The following is a 25,963-nucleotide window of genomic DNA, read 5'->3' as shown; positions in this document are numbered from 1 at the left end:
CATCGTGTTTTTTTTTCTAAATCTATAAAATACTGGATTCAGATACCACCCCCAACTAATCCATTTACATGAGGCAGCTCAGATAGTATGCACTGTTTGGCAATGTCCGACTTTAAGATTTGCACAAAAGAGGTGGTCGAGGTTTTAGCTATACCCTTTTCTTTACATTTGGCTTTTTTATTGCGTTTTTTCCATTTTTATTTCGGAGATGTGTTCATGAGCTCTACTAGATCTGCAGCAGAGAAAACATTGATTTTATCAAAATGACAACAATCAGCTCAGTAAGTGACACATCGCTGGTGTCAGGGTCTCTGTCTCTACATTGTGCTGCTCTCAGATGAGGTAGCAAAAACCTGGTGACAGATTCCCTTTAACTATTAATATGTTGTATATTTTATGTGATTTACTTATAAGCTATGTTTTTTGTAGACTTTACACTCTTCATGGTGTATGTCGGTAAGGCCACATTCAGCCACTGTCCTAGTTTCATGACTGGCTTTGATCCAATTTTCGTGACCGTTTAATCCGCGTCACCTATGAGAAAATAAATAATATGCAAATTTTCTTATTGATTGCAATGATCACATACAGCACATGGGTGGTATCTTGTGCTGTCTGTGATCCATAGACTAGTATGGTTCATTATCAACCGTGACTGATGGAAAACTGACATATCTGTTATTTATTTATTTTTTTGTGAACACACAGCTAATAAAAAAAATGTAAATTCCCCTGTAAACTTTAAGGCTGTGTGCACACAGTGCATGTTTTATGCTCATTTGGTGCAGATTTTGGCACAAATCTGCATGTTTTTCTTTGAGATTTCTAAAGTGTTATGCACACTTTGCTTATTTTTTCCTTTGTAGATTTGGTGCAGAAAATAATCTGTATCATGTCAGTTGTTGGTGTGTTTTTTTAGCCCTTCCACTCACTAGCTTCATTAAGAAAAACGCTTGGCACAAAGACGCAAGTGTTTTTTTGTTGCATTTCTCTGCACGAAGGTGGAGATTTGATGCAGAAAATGTCTGCACCAAATCGGCAACGTGCGCACATAGCCTAGAAGGCACATGTTCTTCTCGTGAAAATCCTAGCTAGAAAACGTACGTGGTTCATGAACATATGAATAATGCCTCAGAGTGTATCTTGATGATTTAAAGCACCACTCCAGCGGAGGATTTCTTCCCCCCCCATCTCTGGAGAGGTGCTTTAAAGAGGTGTTCCATTACTCTGTATTACTGGCCACATCGCTGTAAAGCACATAAAGATGGTTTTTCTCAAATACCTTGTGTAGTACATTCTGCCTCTGGGCGGCGCTATTGTGGTCCGCTCATCCCCATCATGTGACCTCACGGGCTCCATGACCTCTGGGATATGGTGAGGTCACGTCAACTACCAGTTGACCCAACGTCACCGAGGCCGGTCCCAACCTCCCTGAGAGTGCTGTTGGCGGAGTTTCACTGCTCATCACAGCCCAGCATCTCCTTTGCTGCAGAGTGCTGCAACTAGGAGCGATGCTGGGCTGTGACTGATAAGCGGTGAAATTCCACCCACAGCCCAGTGATTCACGGAGACTGGGGCCGGCCTCAGTGATGTCGGGTCAACTGGAAGTTGATGTGACATCACCGGATGTAATAGGTCATGGAGGTCGGGAGGTCACATGATGGGGATGAGCGGACCACAATAGCGCCGCTCAGTGTCAGAATTCACTACACAAGGTATTTGACAAAAGCCTTCTTAATGACCTTTACATCAATGTGACCACTAAGGTTGAGTAGTGAACCACCTCTTTAAATATAAGTCCTTTGCCCCAGCGTTATACTTCCCCTATGGTGTTTTCAACCTTTATTGGCGCAGCTCCGGTCCTGCGCTTCCATCTTGTGACTGTAACTTCTGGCTAGCCACAAGTCAGAAGTTACGTTTCGTGCTCCCAATGTACCTCTATGAGAGGCAGAACAAGGCCAAAATAAGGCTGTCCTAGAGATACATTGAGTACTGACCTCCTGCGCGCTCCATGAAACACTGCAGCTGTCGGCAGGTCACAAATCACCGGAACCCGACAGTAGCAGGGGTGATAGAAGATAAAGACATCGGAGGGTGAGCATAGCATTACGGTCAGGGAACTCTCGTAGAAGCACCACTCCAGCGGTGAAAGCCCCCACTGGACTGGTGCTTTAACATTGATGACCTATCCTTAGGGTAGGTCATCAATGTCTGATCGGTGGGGGGCGGCACAGGGTACCCCGCTGACCAGCTGTTCCTGGTGCTGCCAGCAGCTGGAAGTACTCATTTGCATTGCTGCACATCATCGCTCTGTCAACAGAATGGTGTCCGCGGCCATGTACTGCACAAATAGGAAAAGAATTACATCCATTCCAGGAGTTTTATTGTAACCAAATGTTTAGCTGTAGCCCTAACCCTATCGATGGTCTCTAGTGCGACTGTTTTAATTAGAATTATTGTACAGTACAAACTGTATACATTTTTAAATAGATGTCTTGGACCTAATGAGACTGTTGTATTTACTGTCAAAATCCATTTAAGAAGAAGGCTATGTTCACACAGGGCTTTTTTGGTAAGTTTATTTTTCCTGACCAAAACCTGATCTTGTGGCAGGAAATCTCCTTTGAGTCATCTGTGTTTTTCATGCGTTTTTTAGTGGCGTTTTTGCGGCACATTTGGTGCGGATTTGCTGCTTTTCTTTCTACAAAATGGGTTGTATGAATGAAAAAACGCCGCAAATCTGCAGCAAAGAATTGACATGCTCATTCTTTAAAAACCTGACCAAAAACACAGGTATTTGACAAAACAGTCAGAAAAAAAACCTAATGTGTTTGTGTGTGTGTAAATGAGATGTCAGAAATCTCAGACTTTGCTGGTACTGTAAAAAGCAGCTTTTTTATTAGCATGGATTTGCATAAATCCAAGGCAAATCTGCAGCTAAAAAAACGCAGCAAAAACTTACCAAAAAGAGCCCTGTGTGAACTTAGCCTAAATGGCTCTTTAATCCTAATGCTGAACTTAGCATTTTGAGTCCAGCTATATAAACAAATGACTCCTTAGTTGACGTGTATTCAGTCTCTGCCCGCCCACCCTGACTGACCGATGCAGCTTGTACTGAGCAGTGTGAGATCACAGGAGGGAGGAGGGACGCTGAGGAGCTGGCAGTCGGGCTAATTGGTTAGAGATTGACTGGAACTTTGAAAGATGATTTTATGGCTATTCTGACAAGGATTTGTAAAATAAGTACACCGGGCCTAACAGATCTAATTAATAATGATGCTACTTTGTATTGTGAAATCTGGTGACAGCGCCGCTTTAAAGCTTGGTTGGTGTGTTCACTAGAAAAACACTAAATAATCACCACACTACTGGCTAAAGATTAAGACATACTTTACATTCTTTATTTAGTGGATAAGCCTCACCCTTCATTCTCCTGATCATTGGGGGACGCTGTGTTCGGACTCACTGATCCCCGAGTGATGGCCTATCCTAGCAATAAGCTTGTTTTATAATATGACAATGGCCCTTTAACAAAAGAAGAAACTTCCCCAACAGCTAGAAAAAGCCAACAGGTTTTTTGTGTGTATGTATCCATGTTAGTTATGTTAAAGCTTATGTTTTAGCAAATGTTCTTTGTGCAATTATGTAACTTTATTGTCTTTATATTGTGCCTTATGAATACATTTTCTGCATTGTATGCGGTATGAATGCCTCTTAGTGACACTTTTTTCTTTGATTTGCAGTTAGAATGCCGTCTCTTCAAAGATCCAGTGTGATTCTATAACCTCAAACTTTTGTACATCTGTTCCTTTATTTGGCTAAAACACCCGATCCAGGCTGGAGAGTAGAGAGGCTGACACGGCATCCCCGACCTGGAAAAACCTAAGGCCTCAGGAGGGTGCGGACACTTAAGATGTCCTTGAGCAGTGGCGCACCAGGAGGGAAAGGTCTGGACACAAATCCCGTGGAGACCTACGATAGCGGTGATGAATGGGACATTGGAGTGGGCAATCTGATTATTGACTTGGATGCGGATCTAGAGAAGGACCAGCAGAAACTTGAGATGTCAGGATCTAAAGAGGTGGGCCTTCCAGCCCCCAACGCTGTGGCCACGCTCCCCGATAACATAAAGTTTGTGACACCTGTACCTAGTGGTCAAACTAAAGAGTCGAAATCCAAATCAAAGAGGAGTAAAAGTAGCAAGGATGGAGGCAGGAGTAGTCAGACCTCCACTGGACTTTTCCCATCTGGAGAAGCAAACAAAAAAGAAGTGTCAGGACGTTCTGCAGATAACGGGGGAAACTCTGGAGTCCCCTCCTCGGCAGCAGCTCCTTCCAAGGGAGGAGAGAAATCCAGTAAGGCAGCCCGCAGCTCATCTAGCTCTAAAAAAGAAAGCGGAAAGGCCAAGAAGGACAAGAGTGAGGTACCTGGGGCAAGTGTGGACAAGGAGCCCATTGGCATTCTCCAGCCGCCCCCTGGAGTTGGAGGCCGTGGAAACTCTGTGCAGGAAACTATGGGAACTTCAGTAGAACAGATGGGTGGGGGAATGGCAACGGACAGTGGGAATGCATTGAATGTTATAAAATCCGAAAATGATGATCCTGAACTGGATAATCGAGGACTGAAGAAGGTCAAGGCTGAAATGGTGAGTGTGAGGATGCAATATATTATTACTGACATTTAATTCTGTACCATATGCGACAAAGACGACTTTCTCTCTACTTGTCCTCATGTAGCCATTCATCATGTGATCTGCAAAAAAGGAGCTACATAGTAGGATAATGTTCCATGTGGCAAAATTGCATGTTAACCCACAAATATTGCTGACATTTTAGACTATAGAGATTTTTTTTTTTTATTTAAAAAATGCACAGTCAACAAACACATTCACATTGTTACGATGTGCGAGTACTGCCTGGATGGTTTGCTAACGTAATATCTATCTACCTGATCACTATTTTATAGGAGAAACGAATACCAGGCACTGTATAGACTGTGAGCGTTCAAGGGGTTTTACCAAAATTTTATACCTGGGGAGAAGTCTGACTGCTGGGCCCTGCAGAACCCAACCTTCAATGGGTTCTGCTCCATTCATTGTCTATGGGACTGATGGATAAAGCAAGTATACAAACTCCATTTCCCTCAGTGTCTTTGACAATGATTGGCGCAGAAGTTGTGTATGTATTATACCTCTGTATGCAAGATCCCGATGGATAGGGAACAACTGATTTTGAGAAAAACCCTTTGAATGTACATTCCTAAGTTGAACGGTTAAATGGGTTGCTCTCTTTCAATTAAAGGGGTACTCCAAGAAATGTCATAAAAATAAATAACACGTAAAGTACATTTAAATATGACCAATTTTGCTAAATGGCATATTGTTTGTTTTATAAAACGCACTGGGTTAAGACGCACCCCAAATTTAGAGGAGGAAAATAGGAAAAAATAATTTTTAATGTTAAAATGAGGGTCCGTCTTATAATGCTAGTGCATCTTATATTAACTCACCAGGGGGAGCGGCGGTGGTGGAGCGAGTCAGGAGGGTCACAGGGGATAAGGATGGCAATGCTGCGGGCTCGGAGGAGAGGGTGTCACGGCTCAGAAGAAGCATCAGTGGATGGTGGGTCATTGATACTGCAGGCTCTGGGGTGTTGCGGCGGCAAGCGCCATTGAACTGCTGGCGGTTGGCACGATAGACTTCAGGAAAATGGTGCGTTTGCAGATTGGCATCCGCAGCCGTTTTCTTGACGTTCATCGCGTCAGCCGCCGACAGTTCAATGGAGACCGCCGAGAGATCAATGGAGCCTGCAGTATCACCGACCCTCCATCCTGTGACCCTCCTGAGCCACTCCATTGCAGTGACACCCCCTCCTCTGAGCCCTCAGTATCGCTGACCCTGTCTCCTGTGACCCCGTTCCACCGCCGCCACCCCGGTATGCCATATCGGGGGGTGGGGGGGGGGGGGAGAGTGTGTCTTATAATATGGTAAATATGGTACGTTTTATTTATCAAAAAGGTAATCCTTATTTAGTTATTGCCCCAGGATTTGAAATATGTCAGCCCCCAGCAGTTTTCAGCCATCCCACATATTAGGACGTCCTGCGTAAATACGTCTTCTGGAGAGACATCGGGTGAGGGCAGCGTCCTGACAGACATCGGGTGAGGGCAGCGTCCTGACAGACATCGGGTGAGGGCAGCGTCCTGACAGACATCGGGTGAGGGCAGCGTCCTGACAGACATCGGGTGAGGGCAGCGTCCTGACAGACATCGGGTGAGGGCAGAGCCCTGACAGACATCGGGTGAGGGCAGCCCTCTGTAAAGTTATTTAGTAAAATTTGTAATATTTAAATGTACTTTATTTTAGTTATTTATTTTTATTACAAGTTTCTACCCCAGCTGCATTTTTTAATTTACAATGATGTTGCAATGTACTCCCCTTCCCCAGGCCCACCTGTTAGTCTCCGCTGCTCTGGATGTCTGGCATAGCCTGCAGTACCGATGTTGTGTCTACACCGCTGCAGCTAATTAGTGATCTACACAGCTCAGAGCTGCACGTTCTGTCTACATTGGCAGAGCCGCTGAGGTCACTGATTGGCTGTAGTGTTGTCAGGTGATGGTAGCGCCATTGCAAATACCAGACACTGGGGGCAGCGGTGGAAACTCGCTGGTGGACCTGCAGAAAATTAGTACAGCGCGTGTTTTTTTTTTTTTTTTTAATTGTTTTTTAGAACCTGCAGCTAGAGGAAAACCTTTATCGAAAGGGAACAACCCCGTAAAGATTCTCCATAGGAATGTCCTTGATGAGATGGCCTCGACATCCCGACGAAAAACAAAATGATTTCCCTGTATGTGTGCTTGGCTTCCAGGCCACTGAGGATGGTGACGCTTGGAGTGAGGATGAGCTTTTGTAGTACTAGGAATATGTAGTATTTAAAGGGAACCTGTCAGGTGCAATATGCACCCAGAGCCACGAGCAGTCCTGTGTGTATATTGCTAATCCCTGCCTAACCGTCTCTGTATACACTAGCATAGATAAAGAGATCTTTAGAAAAAGTATTTCTAAAGATCTTATATCTCATGCTAATGAGTGCGGGGACTAGGCCCGAGGGTGTTCGTTCCCTTAGCTAGCCGGCCCACATAGCATGGTAGCATACCCCTGTGGGCGTACTAACAAGCTAATGAATGCGCAGCGACACACACGTACCTCACTCTTCACGGCGGACGGCGGAGGATGGATGCGTCCTCAGCACTTCCGCTCATGTGCACTGTACCTCACTGAAGCCAGGAAGCTTACACCTGGAATCAGTTTAGTGCACATGATCGGAAGCCTAGGGTAATCCAGATCATGCGCAGAACGCATCCATCCTCCACCGGCCACCATGAACAGTGAGGTATGTCGCTGTGTATTCATTAGCATATTAGTACACCCACAGGGGAGCGCTACCATGCTATGTGGGTCGGCTAGCCAAGGGAACAAAAACACCCTTGCGACTAGTCCCCGTGCTCATTAGCATACGATAAAAGATCTCTAGAAACACTTTGTAAAGATCTCTTTATCTATGCTAGTGTATACAGGAACGGTTAAGCTGGGTTCACACTAAACGACAGCGACAACGACGTCGCTGTTGCGTCACCATTTTCGGTGACGTAACAGCGACCTTGTAAGTCGCTGTTATGATCGCTGCTTAGCTGTCAAACACAGCAGAAGCAGCGATCATAACGTCGCTGTGCTACATGTTCAGAGAGCAGGGAACCGCGCTTAGCGCTGGCTCCTTGCTCTCCTACAGTACACATCGGGTTAATTAACCCGATGTGTGCTGCAGCTACATGTCACAGTTCAGAGAGCAGGGAGCCGCGCGCACTGCTTAGCGCTGGCTCCTTGCTCTCCTTGCTACAGTATACATCGGGTTAGTTACCTGATGTGTACTGCAGCCACATGTCACAGTGCAGGAGCCGGCACTGGCAGCAAGAGCGGAGGCTGGTAACCAGCGTAAACATCGGGTAACCAGGGAAAGGTCTTCCCTTGGTTACCCGATGTTTACGCTGGTTACAGCTTACCGCAGCTGCCAGACGCCGGCTCCTGCTCCCTTCATTTCGTCGCTCTCTCGCTGTCACACACAGCGATGTGTGTGTCACAGCGGGAGAGTGACGACCAAAAAATGAAGCTGGACATTCAGCAACGACCGGCGACCTCACAGCAGGGGCCAGGTCGTTGCTGGATGTCACACACAGCGACAGCGACGGGACGTCGCTGCAACGTCACAGAAAATGGTGACGTAGCAGCGACGTCGTTGTCGTTGTCGCTGTGTGTGACACCAGCTTTAGGCAGGAATCACTGATATGCACCCAGAACTGCTCGAGGTTCTGGGTGCATATTGCACCTGGCAGGTTCCCTTTAAGGCTATGTGCGCACTAGACCGTTTTTCCCGCGGATTTACCCGCGGATTTGCCCCGGAAATTTCTTGAGAAATGTCTGCAATCTTTGTGCAGACATTTCCCATGAAATTCAATGAGAAAAAAAAATAGCTGTGCGCACTGTGCGGATTTTTCTCAAGAAAATTTCTTGAGAAAATTTTCTCGAGAAACTTTCTTGAGAAAATGTGCATGTCCATTAATTTCCGCAGGTACCTGCGGTATTCCGGGGGTATTCCGCAGGTAGCAATGATGTGCGGTATACCACCGGAATAGCCGCGATTTACCTGCGGGAATGCCCATCGCTGCCTGCGGTTTTGCAGGAAGCGATGTCATTATGCCAGGAAGAGGAGCAGAGGAAACACACGTCACACTCCCTGGACGCCGCACAGAAGCGCTTCCGTGCGACCTCCAGGTGCCCGTGCAGTGTGTGTCCTGCTCCGGCCTCGCGGCTCCCAGCACTGCAGGGTGTCAGTGTCTGCCCGCAGTGTCAGCAGCCTGTCACGCTGCAGCGCAGGCAGACACGGACATCCTGCAGTGCTGGGAGCCGCGGGGATGACGATCGCTGCTGTCAGGAGGTGAGATCATTACCTGCTGTGACGATCTCCTGCCTCCTGACGTCAGCGCTGTCACTGCTGTCTAGGGCCGACTCTCGAGCGGCCCGAGACTGTCACTAGCGGTGACGTCACGGGCTCTCGCGATAAGTCAGTGACAGCGCTGACGTCAGCAGTACAGGAGATGATCACAGAAGGTAATGATCTCAACTATGCTCCTGATGGCAGCGCTCGTCATCCCCTGCAGTGACCTGAGCTGACCTATTGATGTTAGCTCAGGTCACTGCACAGCTCTCCCAGCCAATGGGGAACATTCTGTTTTTCATTGACTGGGACAGCGACTATGGTATGGATCGCCGTGCCCCCCCCCCCCTTATTGGATTACGCCGGACATGGAATTGATTGTGCTCTTTTCAATAAATTGGTTAAAGAGGGAATGTTTTGGGGAGTGTTTTTTCAAATAAAACTTTTTTTGTTGTCTATTTTTTAATTATTACTGACTGGGTTGGTGATGTCGGGTATCTGATAGACGCCTGACCTCACCAACCCCAGGGCTTGATGCCAGGTGACATTACACATCTGGCATCAACCCCATATATTACCCCGTTTGCCAACGCACCAGGGCGCGGGATGAGCTGGGGCAAAGCGCCAGGATTGGCACGTCTAATGGATGCGCCACTTCTGGGGCGGCTGCGGCCTGCTATTTTTAGGCTGGGGAGTGTCCAATAACAGTGGACCTCCCTAGTCTGAGAATATCAGACCCCAGCTGTCCGCTTTACCTTGGCTGGTGATCCAATATGGGGGGGACCCCACGTTTTTTGTTTTAAATTATTTATATAATTTAAAATAACAGCGTGGGGTGCCCACTGTTTTGGATTATCAGCCAAGGTGAAGCTGCCAGCGGTGGTCTGCAGGCTGCAGCCGTCTGCTTTACCCTAGCTGGCTACAAAAAATGGGGGGACCTCACGTCATTTTTTTTTAATTATTTATTTATTTTATGGCTAAATACAAGGCTAAGCACCCTTTAGGCTACTTTCACACATCCGCCTTGAGCTCTGCGGCTCAATCCGGCTGTGCAAGCTATGCAACGGATGCGGTGAAAACACCGCATCCTTTGCATAGGTTTTTCCTTTGCGGCCAGTCCGGTTTTTGCCGCTTGCGGCATGCTACTGAGCATGCGCAGTGGCAAAAACCGCATGCGGCGGCCGGATGCGGTTATTGCCGCATCCGGCCGCCATAGGCATGTATTGAAAAATGTGCCGCATCGGCCGAATGCGGCGCGATGCGGTTTTTTTTGCCGCACGAAAAACGTGCCAGGCAACGTTCCATCCGGCCGCCGCATCGGCTACATCTGCCGCATGCGGCAAAAAACGGACGGAACGCAAGGCCATGCGGCACAATGCGGCACTAATTAAAGTCTATGCAGGAAAATCGCAACCGGCAGCAAAAAAAACCGGTTGCGATTTTCATGCAAAGTGCCGGATTGTGCCGCATAGCAAAAACCGGAGGTGTGAAAGTAGCCTAAGTGCCACATGAAAGTCACTAAAGGGTGCCAGCTTAGAAAATGCAGGGAGGTGGAACATTATATAGGTTTTTCTCATCTATCTATCTATCTATCTATCTATCTATCTATCTATCTATCTATCTATCCCTCTATCTATCTATCCCTCTATCTATCTATCTATCCCTCTATCTATCTATCTATCTATCTATCTATCTATCTATCTATCTATCTATCTATCTATCTATCTATCCCTCTATCTATCCCTCTATCTATCTATCTATTCATCTATCTATCCCTCTATCTATCTATCTATCTATCTATTCATCTATCTATCTATCCCTCTATCTATCTATCTATTCATCTATCTATCCCTCTATCTATCTATCTATTCATCTATCCATCTTTCCCTCTATCCATTATCTGTCTATCGATTATCTTTATTATTTATTGCAGGGACAAACCTGCGGTAAATTCGCGGCAAATTCGCGGCAAATTCGCGGCAAATCCGCGGCAAATCCGCGGCAAAAACGCATGCGGATTTGGTGCGGATTTTTTCCGCAGGTCCGGAAATCTTTCACTGGCAGAAGTTTCTCAAGAAATTTTCTTGAGAAACTTCACATTTCTAGTGCGCACATAGCCTAATAGTCACAGATTTTTGGAGGATCATTATGCATTGGGGATTCTTGTGCAATGTGCTGCAGCAGCTTTTGTAATATATTTTTAAAAACATTATTTGTAGCCTAAAGTGGAATCTTTATCCCAGGTTCTTGGGTTTCTTGACAGATATCAAACATATAGCTACAAAGTGGTTCGTGGAGATTCAGTACAGATACGTTATGGCTAAAATCCACTGGGAGATATCATTACACCAATGGTCTCTGCGTGAATTAAAATAAATAGGTTATAACCTTTAATAAAGGGAGTGATGACCTGCACTGATTACATCCGGCCTCTGCTGACACTGCAAGCTGATTGTTGGGACTGCCGGCCATCGGACCCCCTGATCTGTTATTGATGACCCCCTGTGCACAGTACGTCATCTATATGAGATCAGAGGTGGTCTGACAGCCGGCAGCCCCCCAATCAGCTGCTTGCAGTGTCAGCAGAGGCCGGCTGTAATCAGTGCATGTCATCACTCCCTTTGTTAATGTACTATCTTTTCCTGTTGCGTGTGTATATTTTGCCTGTGGTTGATCACCACCGCTATACACTGTGATCAGATGGGGAGGCTTTCATTACTTTCATCTCTGTAGTGTGACCTATATAACACTAGCTTTGCTGTCAGGAGGAGGGCGATGGCTGTCAGTGGATTCACCCAGGGGCTCGCTACCCTTCCTTCACATCCAGCCATAGTAGATCTGTATTTAGCATTACACCAGATCGGTGCTGTAAAGGAAATGTGATGGTAACGGGTTGAAGCGCCACTTTTTAATTAACACCCAAGCTATTGATATTCATTGAAGGAATTGTGCTTTGAATTTTTGGCACGGTTTCAATTTTAGATTTTTTTATTACATGTAGTAGAACAATATTTATTACCATTGATGATTAATTTGAGTCATTCCTCAAGGAATGATTATTGTAACTATCTCTATGAACGTCACCTACTGATCGTATTGCTGATATCGGTGATACTTAAGGCCACTTCACACATAACGAGATCGTTGCTACGTCACAGTTTCTGTGATGAAACGACTTCACCAGCGATCTCGTTATGTTTGACACGTACCAACGATCCGCACACTGCTGTGAGATCGTTGGTCGTTGCTGAATGTCCTGGGACATTTTTGGCTCGTTGGAGTCCTTCTGGGCAGGATGGATCTGTATGTTTGACACCTACCAACAATCTCGTTAACTACCTAGATGAGAGCTTAAAGTGTGACACATAGGCGTGTAGTTGCGTCACTTTTTCCGCGCCCCCTCTGCACCGATTGGTTGGCGCTGAGAACAGTAAGCAAACACTTAGGGGTACTTTGCACACTACGACATCGCAGGTGCGATGTCGGTGGGGTCAAATTGAAAGTGACGCATATCCGGCATCGCAGGCGACATCGTAGTGTGTAAAGCCTAGATGATATGATTAACGAGCGCAAAAGCGTCTTAATCATATCATCGGTGTAGCGTCGGCGTAATCCATAATTACGCTGACGTGATGGTCCGTTGTTGTTCCTCGCTCCAGCAGCAGCACACATCGCTGTGTGTGAAGCCGCAGGAGCGAGGAACATCTCCTACCGGCGTCACCGTGTCTCCCGTAGGATATGCGGAAGGGAGAAGGTGGGCGGGATGTTTACATCCTGCTCATCTCCGCCCCTCCGCTCCTATTGGCCGTGTGACGTCGCACGACCCGCCCCCTTAATAAGGAGGCGGGTCGCCGACCAGAGCGACGTCCCAGGACAGGTGAGTCCATGTGAAGCTGCCGTAGCGATAATGTTCGCTACGGCAGCTATCACAAGGATATCGCAGCTGCGACGGGGGCGGGGACTATCGCGCTCGGCATCGCAGCATCGGCTTGCGATGTCGCAGCGTGCAAAGTACCCCTAACTGTGGGATGGGATGGAAGGAGGGATGAATCCGGGTGCAGATGGAGATTCAATCCGAAAAGCAAGCAAGCAACCGGGAACAAAGTGCGAATGAATCTGGGTGGAGCCGCAGGCTCAATCCTCAAAGCAAGGCTCAAAAAGGGACAAAGGATGAAGCGATACAAAGTTGCCTTCTAGGCCGGCCGCCCAATCAGAACGCAGTATTGTGCACCATTCGGAGCGGAGGGGTGTGGAAAAGGCGACGCATATGCGCGCCTACGTGGCTTACAGCATCAAACACTACGCCCCTATTCGAGATTGGAATCGTTACATAGCTGCTGTGTGACAGGGTCCCAACGACCAACGAGATCGTTATACAAGTCGCTGCATCGTTACTAAAGTCGTCGGGAAAATGACTGTGTGACATCTCACCAACGAGCTCACCAACGACTTAACAACGATCCGGAAACTGTGACGTAGTAATGATCTCGTTATGTGTGACTGGACCTTTACAGAATCACAAATTATCAAGATCAATGATCAAAGATGGATTCGTATGTTTTTTCCTACAATATACACCAGGTATTTATCATTGGAACCAAAAATGTAATTTGCCAGTGTGAATGTCCCTTGTAAGGGCTTATTCCAACATGGCAGGGTAATACCTTGATTTGGGGAATGGGGCTCTGAAATACCTTGTCGGAAAGAAGGTGGGTATACCATCCACACTGACCCCAGCTACTACTTTTCTAGAATTACTGTGGCTCAGTGGTTAGCACTGCAGTCTTGCAATGTTGGGGTCCTGGGTTCAAATCCCACCAAGCACAACGTCTGCAAGGCGTTTGTATGTTCTCCCTGTGTTTGTGTGGGTTTCCTCCCACACTCCAAAGACATACAGATAGGGACTCAAAATGTAAGGCAGACTAAAAGGCAACTGAATGCACATTATTTTTTTTTCTCTGTTCTTTTCGGTGTACGGCACTGTGTGATTGATGCAGTTTGTTTTGTTTTCACATAAAATGACCTTCAGGGATGGTGGTCCTCACATTCTGTGCTGGGGACAATATGGTCCTCGCATTCTGAGCTATGCTCGAGGTGGTCCTCCTCTTCAGAGCCACGGACTGGTAGTGGTCTTCACCTTCAGCGCTGGAGACCGCAGTGGCACTCATCTTCAGGGACACGGCTGGTGGTCACTTTCAGTATTTGAAAGAAATGGTTTGCATTGGATTTGTCAATTTAGCCTGGTTTGAGGCTCTCTGACATACTGCGCTCTTCAAGTTTTCTAGTCCGGTTTCACAAGAATCTGGCATATTGTTTTGTTACAGGGGCTAATCCGACCATAAGTTTAGAAAATGTATATGTAACACCTGATTAGTATATATTTTCCTGGATCTTGCAGCTTAGGTGATTTTTAGCTCCGCTCTATTAAATGATATATACAGTAACCACTTACCTATAGTACCTAAAGTAAGAGTCCTGTAAAGACCATCATACATTTTCTTGTTTGTTGGCCGACTACTGCCATGTTTACATAGGCCAGCGTTCAGGAGCAAACATTCCTATGAACACTTGTTTGGGCGATTAGTGACTTGTGTTTAAGGACTGATCTCCTTTCATAAATCTTTCTTTCATAGGTTGTAGATTTTATAAAAAAAACCAGAACAGTGTATTAAAGGGAATCTGTCACCAGGTATTTGCTACCTTATCTGAGATCAGTATAATGTAGGCAAAGAGACCCCGATTCCAACGATGTATCACTTGACAAAATAGACCTGCATTAAAGTAGAGAACAGGATGTTTTGTTGCTGGACACTCCCCTTTTCTCTACCCTGCTATATACATTATGAGCCCCACATAGCCTCCTATATACATTATGAGCCCCACATAGCCTCCTATATACATTATGAGCGCCCCACATAGCCTCCTATATACAGTTGAGCCCCACCTAGCCTGCTATATACAGTATGAGCTCCCACATATCCACCTATATACATTATGAGCCCCACATAGCCTCCTATATACAGTATGAGCTCCCACATATCCACCTATATACATTATGAGCCCCACATAGCCTCCTATATACAGTATGAGCTCCCACATATCCACCTATATACATTATCGGCCCCACTTAGCCTCATATATACAGTTTGAGCCATCATATAGCCTCTTATATACCGTACATTTCTGTGCCCCACATAGCCTCTTATATACACTGTGAGCCCCCACATAGTCTCTTATATAGTGTGAGCCCCCCCATAGCCTCCTATGTACAGTGAGAGCCCCCACATAGCCTCCCTCCTAAATACAGCATGAGCTGCAGATAGTCTCCCTCCTAAATACAACATGAGCCCCCACACAGCCTCCTACGTACATACAAACATCCAATATAAAACACAACAGCAAATCCCACATCCTGACCTCGCTCCTGTTCCCCTGGCGCTCTGCTTCGGCCTCTGGTGCATTGACGCTGCACAGTAGACACACCATGATGTGACATCATCATGTCTACTGTGCCTCACGCTGATTGGTGTTCACCGCTGTCTACAGCGGCAAGCGGGCGGAGGGGAAGTCATGTTGGGTATACCACCTAAAAAAGTCAGCGTGTCAGTAACTTGTCAAGTGGCCTTGAGCATCGATTACAGTTTTACTGCGACGTCTTCTGCTGTTCACAAGTTGAGCTATGGTCTGCTGAGGCATGGCATCACACTCTTCTTGAAGGGCGGCCCTCAGGTCATTGAGGTTCTGGGGTACAGAGCTATGAACCTCTACACAGTGACTCAGCTGATCCCACAGGTTTGGAGAAAGTGCAGTCCACTTCTTTTGAGCTACCCCAATCTCCAGCAGCCGTTCCCTAATGATGAGACCTCTATGAGTTGGAGAATTGTCGACCATTAAGATGAAAAAAGGGACAGTGACGGGATTAATGATGTTACTCAAGCAGTAGGGGCTTGTCACTGTACTATTCACAAAGTGTAGGCAGTTCTGTATTGATTAGACACCACCACCATCAAAGTCTCATCTGGTGACTGCAGTGGCTGATGCACATCGCTTTCCTTGACATCTCTAACATCGTTGGTGGCCATCATTTCTACTTAATGTGAATTGGCTTTCGTCAGTGAACCATTGGTCCCTCGTCCAGCGTAGATGACGCCTGTGCCTGGTGGTGTTGTCAGGTACCCTTGCAGGTTGTCTAGCACACAGACCACGCTGATGTAAATGTATTTGAGCGGTTTGCTGTCACACTTAAGTGCCTCTCACCTCCCTTAAAGTGTATATCCAGGACGTTTTAAAATATAAAATGTGCCTAAGCACTAACAGGCATATACCGTATTTTTCGGGCTATAAGACGCACCTGACCATAAGACGCACCCTGGTTTTAGAGCAGGAAAATAGAAAAATAAAATTTTAAGCACAAAATGGAATCTTAACACACTGTTATGGGGCGAGGATCTGCTGCTGACACTGTTATGGGGGTAATGTCCCCAAATTCTCTACTAAGATACCCCATCCTGGTAATGATCCTCCTGACTTGTATATACTCCCAACCTGCTCATAATATACCCACATCCTGCTATACACCCCATTCTGCTATACACCCCCATGCTGGTATACGGCCCGCATTGTGTGGCACATAAAAAAAATAAACTTTCATACTCCCCTTACCTCACCTCACTCCCTGTAGTATCGCTCCTCCTCCCGTCTGTGTCAGCGGCAGCGCCGCTGAGTGGAGCCGTCCCCGTTCCCCTGCAGTACCGCGATCTCCTCCTGGCTGTCGGCGGCCGCTGAGTGGAGCCGTCCCCGTTCCCCTGCAACACCGCGATGTCCTCCTGGCTGCCAGCGGCTGCGTGTGGACACGTGCGCACAGCGATGACGTCATCGCTGTGCGCACCGCTAGTCTCCACTCAGCGGCCGCCGCACAGACAGGAGGACATTGCGATGCTGCAGGGGAACGGTGACAGGTGAGTGTACTGATTCACTGCACCCCGCGCTGAGGATGATGCACGGGGGGCAGTGAATACAGCCGCACATGATCACTCCAGGCTGTAGTTGCCAGGGGTGATCATGTGGGCCGGCTGTTTATCCCTCGCCCATCATCCCGCCCCCCTGTCAGCGCTGAGAGATGATGGGTGGGAGGATGGGCGTGCATATTAAATGAGCGGGTCCACGTGGTCACTGCAGGCGCTGCTGCAGCCTGCTCATGCCCCCGATGACCCGCTCCACCGCAGCACCCTCATTCCCCGCAGCCCTATATTCAGACCATAAGACGCACCCCCCACTTTCCCCCAACATTTGGGGGGAAAAAGTGCGTCTTAGGCTATGTGTCCACGGTAGAATGTACCTGCGGACTTTTCTGCCTGAAAATCCGCGACTTTCGCGGCAAATCCGCACCCGCGGATTTGCCGCGGATTTTGATGCGGATTTTTTTTTTTTTTTCCCCCCCCCATTCTATACCCAAAATCCGCACCAAATCTGCAACAAACAATTGACATGCTGCAGATTTTTCCGGATCAAAATCCGCGGCAAATCCGCAGCGGAAAAATCCGCAGCATGGACACAGCATTTCCAAAATGCCATTGAAATGGCTTGGAAGTGCCGCTGCTGCAGATTTTCGGAAAATCCGCGGCAAATCCGCAGCGTGGGCACATAGCCTTATGGTCCGAAAAATACGGTAGTTTCTACCTACCTGTCTGTTGTGTCCAGTGCCATTCTTCGCCTGTACAGAGTGGTCACAGACTGCTATTGCCGGTGATTCAGCTGTTTCCACTGATATCACATCAACAGAGCGGTGACTTCTCATCCACTCTGCTCTGTAGACAGGACGGGTCAGCTGATCTCATGCTGATTGACAGCAGGCTTCCCACAGTTTGACAGCTGACTCCCCGCTGCCTATCAGCATGATGTTCCGCCCCGTCTACCGAGCAAAGCTGCAAAGAAGCCTCCATTCTGTTGTAACGCTGGCAGGACCTCTGTGTGTTGCTGAAGAATGGCACTGGGCACAACAGGCAGGTGAGCTAGGCAACTACATGCCTGTTTAGTCCTTAGGCCCCTTTTTATAATCTTGTTAAAGTACCAGATACACCTTTTATATGTGCCTGGAGTTGTGTGGCATTCATTATCCAGATCCGAAGGGCATTGATCACAACGAAGCTGTCATCGGTGTGGTATGTTGCCAAAGAACATCCACTTCTATGCCTTTCTGTGACTCTTCCAGTCTCTCTGTATCTCTGTACAACCTACTGATGATACTCTGTGACACTGTAAGCTCTGTGGCCACTTCAGTCTGGGAACATCCTGCGTGACGCCTCACAATTACATAGTTACATAGGTTGAAAAAAGACCTAGGTCCATCTAGTTCAACTTTCCTCCACCAATTATACAATGGCGAGGTACTGTGCTGATCAATTGTTAGGTGTGGTCTTGGACTCATGATATCAATATGTGACCAGCACGATGAGGAGGACTGTTTAAATATCAATTCTAATTGAACCCCCGAAATGTATTGGGCGATTCATGGATCACCTGTTGTGAATTTTGCCATTAAGCTCCTTGTTGAACAGCAAGTTGTGCAAATAGTACTGACACCTGGAACAGTTGGACATGTGCATCCAAACGTTTAGAGAAGGTCACATTAGCATTTTACCATCACCCTGAAATGTCACCGGAAAGCCAAATCCCCCTAACCTTCTGTAGTAGGGTATGATCGTCTGATAATTTCCATACATTACATGGGGCATTCTGGGTTAGGCTGGATCCCTTGGTGACTCTTCATGCTAAATAGCTGTAATCCTGTTGTTTACCTGCGCGACATGTCACCGCCAGGGGTGGATGGCAGCGGCTCACTCCACTATCCCCATAGAGAACATCTGTAGTTTTATGGTAAGGATTGTGAGATTTCATTTTTGCCAAGAAGCATTCAGTGCTGCTATCTTGAGTGTATGGTCAGATATCAATGTCCTCTTGCTACTAATGTTTCCTCACCAGCTCCTCTTTATTCCAAAATTTGGTTCTTTTAGGAGGTTATTTCTGTTTATTAAGGCTGCTTTCACACTACGTTTTTTTAGCATGCGTCATGAACGTTTTTTTTTTTCTGCAAAAGCGGATCCTGTTTTTGCACAGAAAAACGCTTGCAAACGCATGTGTTATTTTGCAGGATCCTGTCACTAAGTTTATGGGCGGGCATTGGAGTCATGTGATCGGGAGTGAGGGGAACTGAACATGAAAGACTGGGAGCCGACATCTGACAGCTGTGGAGGCTCGTAACCAAGGTAAACATCGGGTAACTTGCTTGGATACCCGATATTTACATTGGTTACGAGCGTCTGCAGCTGCTAGGAGCCGGCTGTCTGCTCCCTGCACAGATAACCAAGATAAACATCGGGTAACTAAGACCGCGGTTACCCAATATTTACCTTGGTTACGAGCGTCCTCCGCTCTCAGGCGGGGAAGAGAGGAGAGAGAGGGAGGGGAGAGAGGGACTGATCACGCAAGGCTGGTTTCTGGGCATGCTCAGTAGAGCAAGCAGGATCCTGTCTATCAGCATGCTAGCGTTCACATACGTTTGCGTGCAGTTTTGTCAGGATCCAGCAATTTACAGTATTTGGACGCAGCTCAAAAACGCTACAAGTAGCGTTTTTGAAAAAAGTTAAAAAATTGCAAGTCGCTGGATCCTCACTATAACGCACGCAAACGCAGGTGAACGCATGTTGACGCGAGTCCATTGCAAATGCATTGAAATGAAAACGCATTTGCACTGGATCCGTTTTTGCGTTAAAAAAAACATTCATGACGCATGTTAAAAAAACGTAGTGTGAAAGCAGCCTAATCAACCTTCCTTTTATAGGGGATTGACCCCTTTCAAGGATTATTGCTCCAGAGGCTCAGGGTGGCAAAAAATAAATGATACTTGCCCTCCAATCTCTGAGCCCATATGCCTGCTAAGTGATTGACTGCAGCACTGACAACATCACATTACCACTGCCTGTAGGCAATTGCCATTTCTTTCTTTCCTCCTTGATCCTCTGGAGTAGTAATCTTTTGGAAGTGGATAAACCTTTTAAGTAGGATTTCAGACCGTGTCGTGAGAAGAGAAATTTCCCAAAGTAATAAAGTGCGAGGAGTCTGTGGTTTCCGAAGCCTTCGCTCCACCAGTGGCCTTTCCCACTTTGTGCTGCCGGCAGACCTCTGGCTGGATTCCACGTCTCATCTCTTATCCCTGCTGCTTCTTTCATACAGAACAGGCGAGGAATAGATCAGAAAAGCGATGAGTGACATGGTGTTTCCAGGACATGGACCTTGTCAGCAGGAGGAGGACAGATGCCAGAAAGATGGAGCGATGGGAGTCAGCGGTTACAGCCCGATGTCAGCCACGGTCACGGTGTCAGAGTGCGAGACAGTTCACTCGGGGGGATGAAGAAGTGTTTCTAAAGCATCGACTGCCGGTAGCGCTCGGTAGAAAATGTCTGCAGCCGCTCTGTTCTTTACATAGGCACTTGTGGGCAGTTGTTTTTTTTTTTGAGGGGGAAGGAGGGATGTACCCCCTGAGGGATCACCTCTAAAATAGTCTTTAAATATGACAACACAACAAAAACAATCACTGGTTAAAAACATTTTAGAGGCACAAAAAATGTCCATATCACAGAGCCGACCTAGTCTACATAGGACTTAGGTCCACCCCATGTGTATGTCCGGAGCCTCAAGCAATCTGCTACCCCTATATTACAGCAAATGATAACTGTACACAAGCAATGATATACAATGGGCAGTTGATAAAAGTCCACAATATGAACACCCTAATACATACAGTATATAAATGCCAGTTTCTACGAAAGGGAATCTGTCTGCAGGTTTTTGCTATGTAAGCTTAAACACAGCATGCTGCATTTATTAACACAGGAAATTCAGGCATGTCTGTCTTGTCACAGTGAGATCTGCTGTTTACTTGCTATGTTTGTTTAAGCAGCAGGACCCTTATCATTTTTGAACTATGTCATGCTCATGGCAATCCGACTCCCCCTTCTCTAATTGACACCTCCCTGTCAATGTACAATCTATAGAGCGCCTAGTGTGGGCAGGTGCAGCTCTGTCAGCTCTGCTACATGGTAAATCTAAAAGTTCTGATTGTATCAGAATGGCTGCAGCCAGTAATCGAAGGGATACATCATTGGATTCAGGATCTCTTTGCTTACATTATGCTGCTCTCAGATAAGGTAGCAAAAACCTGCTGACACATTCCTCCCTTAAGTGTGCATAGTAAAGTTCAGTTATATGTAAGTGGCAAAACCAGTATTAGGCCAAATATTAACCCATCACAAGCAGTAATATGCACTAGGTAATTACAGGAAACCCCACAATATAAGCGCTCTTAATAAATATGGAGAATAAAGAACCTATTCATGTACCCGGTGTAATATAATGTGCAAAAAATGTTAAAGGGATTAGCAAGAAACAAAGCAGTGTGTAAACAATGTGCAAAAATAGCACCTGAATGAACATTAATAAATAGTCATTTACAATAAGTAATCTATAAATAAAGACTATTGTAAGGTGATCCCTTCTGTATACATACCTCCCTTTTTTCTTTTTGCCACCAATTTGACCCCAGTTAATGGCATGAATTTGACTAGCGGGGTCACCACGCCCTGGCACCGCTACGCCCACTCGGTCGGTGCAGGGTGACACTGATGTGAAAGTCGCAGAATGTTTGTCACCGTCTTGTGTGGAAATAAATGATGTAACTTTGAAAGCTTTTCTGGCCCAATAGTCAGGCCGCGATGAGTGATGTGATCACGGCTCTCACTTTCCGATCGGTGAGGAGCCTCTTCAGCTCGCGGTTACATTTCCAATCATGTATAACAATGATCTGGAGCAGTGGTAACATTGATGTTGAGCAACTGTCTGGAAAAATATTTTCTATGTTTAATGAGGCACATAATGAAGGAGGTTTGTTTAAACACGGGTATCCTGTAGGCAGAGAGGTGGATGTGTGCCAAGACCGTATTTGCGGTAGCAACAGTTTAAGTAAACTAGATGAAGCTACTTTGAGAAGCTGTGGTGCGGGGCGGCCGATCCTACAATGGGATCCCACACAGATGCCACCGTGCGTGCATAACTCGGGGGGCTGCAGGTAACGCCGGGCTGTGGTGTATATGCATCTACTTCTTTATGTGCGTGCTTGAGGTAGGGACGTGACGCATGGTTTCTGGGAGCGTCAGATTTGTATGGGGATTGTTCATGTACAGGCATACCGTATGGCCACCATATTCATGCAGCATGGAGATGTCATGGTAGCTTTTAGTTACTTACTTAGTTAAGTATTTTGCCTTAAAGACTCGGTGCACCACTTATTTCCTCTCTTTAATGTCTATAACAATTGGCATTTACCAGACCTGAAATGAATGTGTGCTCCAGTATCTTTCCTTAGGATTTTTTCTTAAAGGGAATCTGTCATTTTCTATATAATAGGCGCTGCATAGTGTGTCTGATCAGTTGGGGTCCTTGCCCTGAGACCTCCATCCTCTCTGAAGACCACTGCTCCTGCATGAGCTGCGTGCTGAAAGGGGCGTTCAGGATTATCAGTAAGTTTATAGGTCTACATCACTACCAGAAAGCGGGACCTACGGACGTTCTTTTGAGCCCGTACACCGCTCAGGAGCTGTGGACTTGAGTGTGGTGTTTTGACCAATTGGTGGGGTCTCAGGACCCGGAACCCCACTGATCAGAAGAGATCTCATTTAAATGTATAAATTCATGTGTGGTCTATATAAAGGACTGGCACATGACTTCTTCCTTCCAAAGACAATACTAAGGACCAGGGGGCACTCACTGCGAGTGGAAGAAAAGCGATTCCGACAGCTAAATAGGAAAGGGTTCTTTACAGTTAGAGCAGTCAGACTGTGGAATACCCTACCACAAGAGATTGTAATGGCAGATACTATAACAGCTTTTAAAAAAGGGCTGGATGATTTCCTCAGTACACAACATTGTTGGTTATAAATGACTTAGTGACAAATGTAGAACTGGTGGAGGTTGAACTAGATGGACCTAGGTCTTTTTTCAACATAAGTAGCTATGCAGTGCCTATGATATATAGATATATTTTATAAATTGCCTTTCACACTTCTTACAGCACCACACCTGTTAATGGCATGGCAGCATTAACTGTTTTATGCATAGACATATGAATGGTACTAAAACATGTTAAGAGGAGCATTCACTGCTAATTGCCTGTTTAAGGCTATGTGCGCACTAGGCCGTTTTACCCGCCTTTTTACCCGCGGTTTTGCTGCGGAAATTTCTTGAGAAATGTTTGAAATCTTTCTGCAGACATTTCCCAGCAAAACCTATGGGAAAAAAATAGCTGTGCGCATGTTGCGTTTTTTTCTCAAGAAAATTCTTTGTGAAGAATTTCTTGAGAAACTTTCTTGAGAAAATGAGCATGTCCATTATTTTCTGCAGGTACCTGCAGAATAACCCCGGTATTTCACTCCATTCACTGGAATGTAATCGCGAAATACCGGGGGTATATCGCAGGTAGCAAATGATGTGCTGTATACCCCCGGTATAGCCGCGATTTACCTGCGGTAATGCCCATCGCTCCCTGCGGTTTTGCAGGGGAGTGATGTCATTATGCCAGGAAGAGGAAGCGGAGCAGAGCAAACACAGACGTCACACTCCCTGGACGCCGCACAGAAGCACTTCCGTGTGACCTCCAGGTGCCCATGCAGTCTGTGTCCCGCTCCAGCCGCGCCGCTGCCAGCACAGCAGTGTGTCGGTGTCTGCCCGCAGTATCAGCAGCTTGTCACCCTGCAGTGCAGGCAGACACACTGCAGTGTGTGCAGCCGCGTGGATGACGGACGCTGCTGTCAGGAGGTGAGATCATTACCTGCTGTGACGATCTCCTGCCTCCTGACGTCACCACTGTCACTGCAGTCTATGCCCATCTCGCGAGCGGCCCGAGACTGTCACTAGCGGTGACGTCACGGGCTCTCGCGATACTGGTGACAACGCGGCGGGCATAGAAGGCAGTGACAGCGATGATGGCAGGACTGCAGGAGATGATCACAGCAGGTAATGATCTCATCTGTCCTCCTGACAGCACCGCTCGTCATCCCCTGCAGTGACCTGGGCTGACCTATTGATGTTAGCTCAGGTCACTGCACAGCTCTCCCAGCCAATGGGGAACCTTCTGTTCTTCACTTACTGGGAGAGTGACTATAGTATGGATCGCCGTGGGACCCTTCCCCCCCCCCCTTATTGGATTACGCCGGACCCGGATTTGATTGTTCTTGTCAATAAATTGGTGAAAGAGGGAATGTGGGGAGTGTTTTTTCAAATAAAATTTTTTTTGTTGTCTATTTTTTATTTCTTACTGACTGGGTTTGTGATGTCAGGTATCTGATAGACGCGTAACATCACTAACCCCAGGGCTTGATGCCAGGTGACATTACACATCTGGTATCAACCCCATATATTACCTCGTTTGCCACCGCACCAGGGCAACGGGATGAGTTGGGGCGAAGCGCCAGGATTGGCACGTCTAATGGATGCGCCACTTCTGGGGCGGCTGCGGCCTGCTATTTTTAGGCTGGGGAGTGTCCAATGACAGTGGACCTCCCTAGTCTGAGAATATCAGACCCCAGCTGTCCGCTTTACCTTGGCTGGTGATCCAATATAGGGGGGACCCCACGTTTTTTTGTTTTAAATTATTTATTTAATGTAAAATAACAGCGTGGGGTGCCCTCTGTTTTGGATTACCAGCCAAGGTGAAGCTGCTAGCTGTGGTCTGCAGGCTGCAGCCGTCTGCTTTACCCTAGCTGGCTACAAAAGATGGGGGAACCTCACGTCATTTTTTTTTTTAAATTATTTGTTTTTTGGCTGAATACAAGGCTAAGCACCCTTTAGTGCCACATGAAAGTCACTAAAGGGTGCCAGCTTAGAATATGCAGGGCGGTGGGACATTATATAGGTCTTTCTCATCTATCTATCTATCGATTATCTATATTATTTATTCCTGTTCAGCATAAAAAAAACCGCAGGGACCAATCTGCGGAAAAACCGCGGCAAAAACGCATGCGTTTTTCCCGCGGATTTGGTGCGTTTTTTTACCGCAGGTGCGGTAATCTTCAACTCCCAGAAGTTTCTCAAGAAATTTTCTTGAGAAAAATCACTTTTCTAGTGCGCACATAGCCTTACGGGAACCTATCACCAGGTCACAAGTGTCCAGTTTTGTTTTTTTATTTCCGTTGCCCCCAAGTATTCCATTTTGTTTTTTCATCCACACAGTTTCAGAAATTTGGGTACTTTTTTATTTTGTGCTTCTTTTATTGTCTTTACCACGGTGGCGTGGTTCACAGGATTCTCTGGGGGCGTCTCGCTAGGTTGCTCTGATTTATTGCCCTGTGGGCATCGACCGTAAAAACGTCCATGTCTCTAAAACCATATGGTGGATTAAAAAATACAGAAAAAAACCCTAAAATGGTGCAGCCAGTGGAGTAAAATGAATTAAAAGCAAAAACTGTCCATCTTGACCTGGTGACGGGTCCTTTTTAAAGGGCTGATCCCAACTTTCTGTTCTCTGGGTCTTCACTCTGATTTGTCCCATTGGAATAGGTTGCTTTCTCCAGCAGTCCGCTCGGCAGTAAAGGCAGTGGTGCTGAATTCCCAGTTTTCAGCTTATACTTCCATCTCTCATAGTCAACACGTGAAGATTTTAGCTCCGCTCGCCTCCCTTGTGACAGATCAAAGTACAAGCAGTCCGGCGATGGAGAGGATTACTCACCAGTGGGCAGAGTGCAGCTCCTACAAATCTGAAGACCACGTCCTCCATACGAGCAATATTTCTCCATATCAGGATTGGTACAAAATTGTAAAACCACTGGATGTCGATACAAAACCTAGTCATTTATGCTACGTTTCTCAGCTTTACGTGTGCATGATCCCTAGTCGTGACATGTATTGTATGTGCACAGAGCCGA

At 46.6% G+C, this 25,963-nt stretch overlaps 1 protein-coding gene across 3 annotated transcripts in view; it reads left to right on the top strand.

The window, feature by feature from the left end:
* Positions 1-25,963, top strand: part of LOC142303839 (zinc finger protein 609-like) — a 163,112-nt gene that overhangs the window by 25,031 nt on the left and 112,118 nt on the right. For all 3 annotated transcript variants that reach the window (XM_075345622.1, XM_075345620.1, XM_075345621.1), the window contains exon 2: positions 3,744-4,645. In XM_075345622.1, the coding sequence (XP_075201737.1) occupies positions 3,914-4,645 (732 nt within the window). In that variant the 5' untranslated portion in view covers positions 3,744-3,913. The remainder of the gene's footprint in view (positions 1-3,743; positions 4,646-25,963) is intronic.

The sequence above is a fragment of the Anomaloglossus baeobatrachus genome, chromosome 4, assembly GCF_048569485.1.
Source record: "Anomaloglossus baeobatrachus isolate aAnoBae1 chromosome 4, aAnoBae1.hap1, whole genome shotgun sequence".
Taxonomy (NCBI): domain Eukaryota; kingdom Metazoa; phylum Chordata; class Amphibia; order Anura; family Aromobatidae; genus Anomaloglossus; species Anomaloglossus baeobatrachus.
Note: the sequence above shows the minus strand (reverse complement) of the source record. Positions and strands in the feature narration are given on the sequence as shown.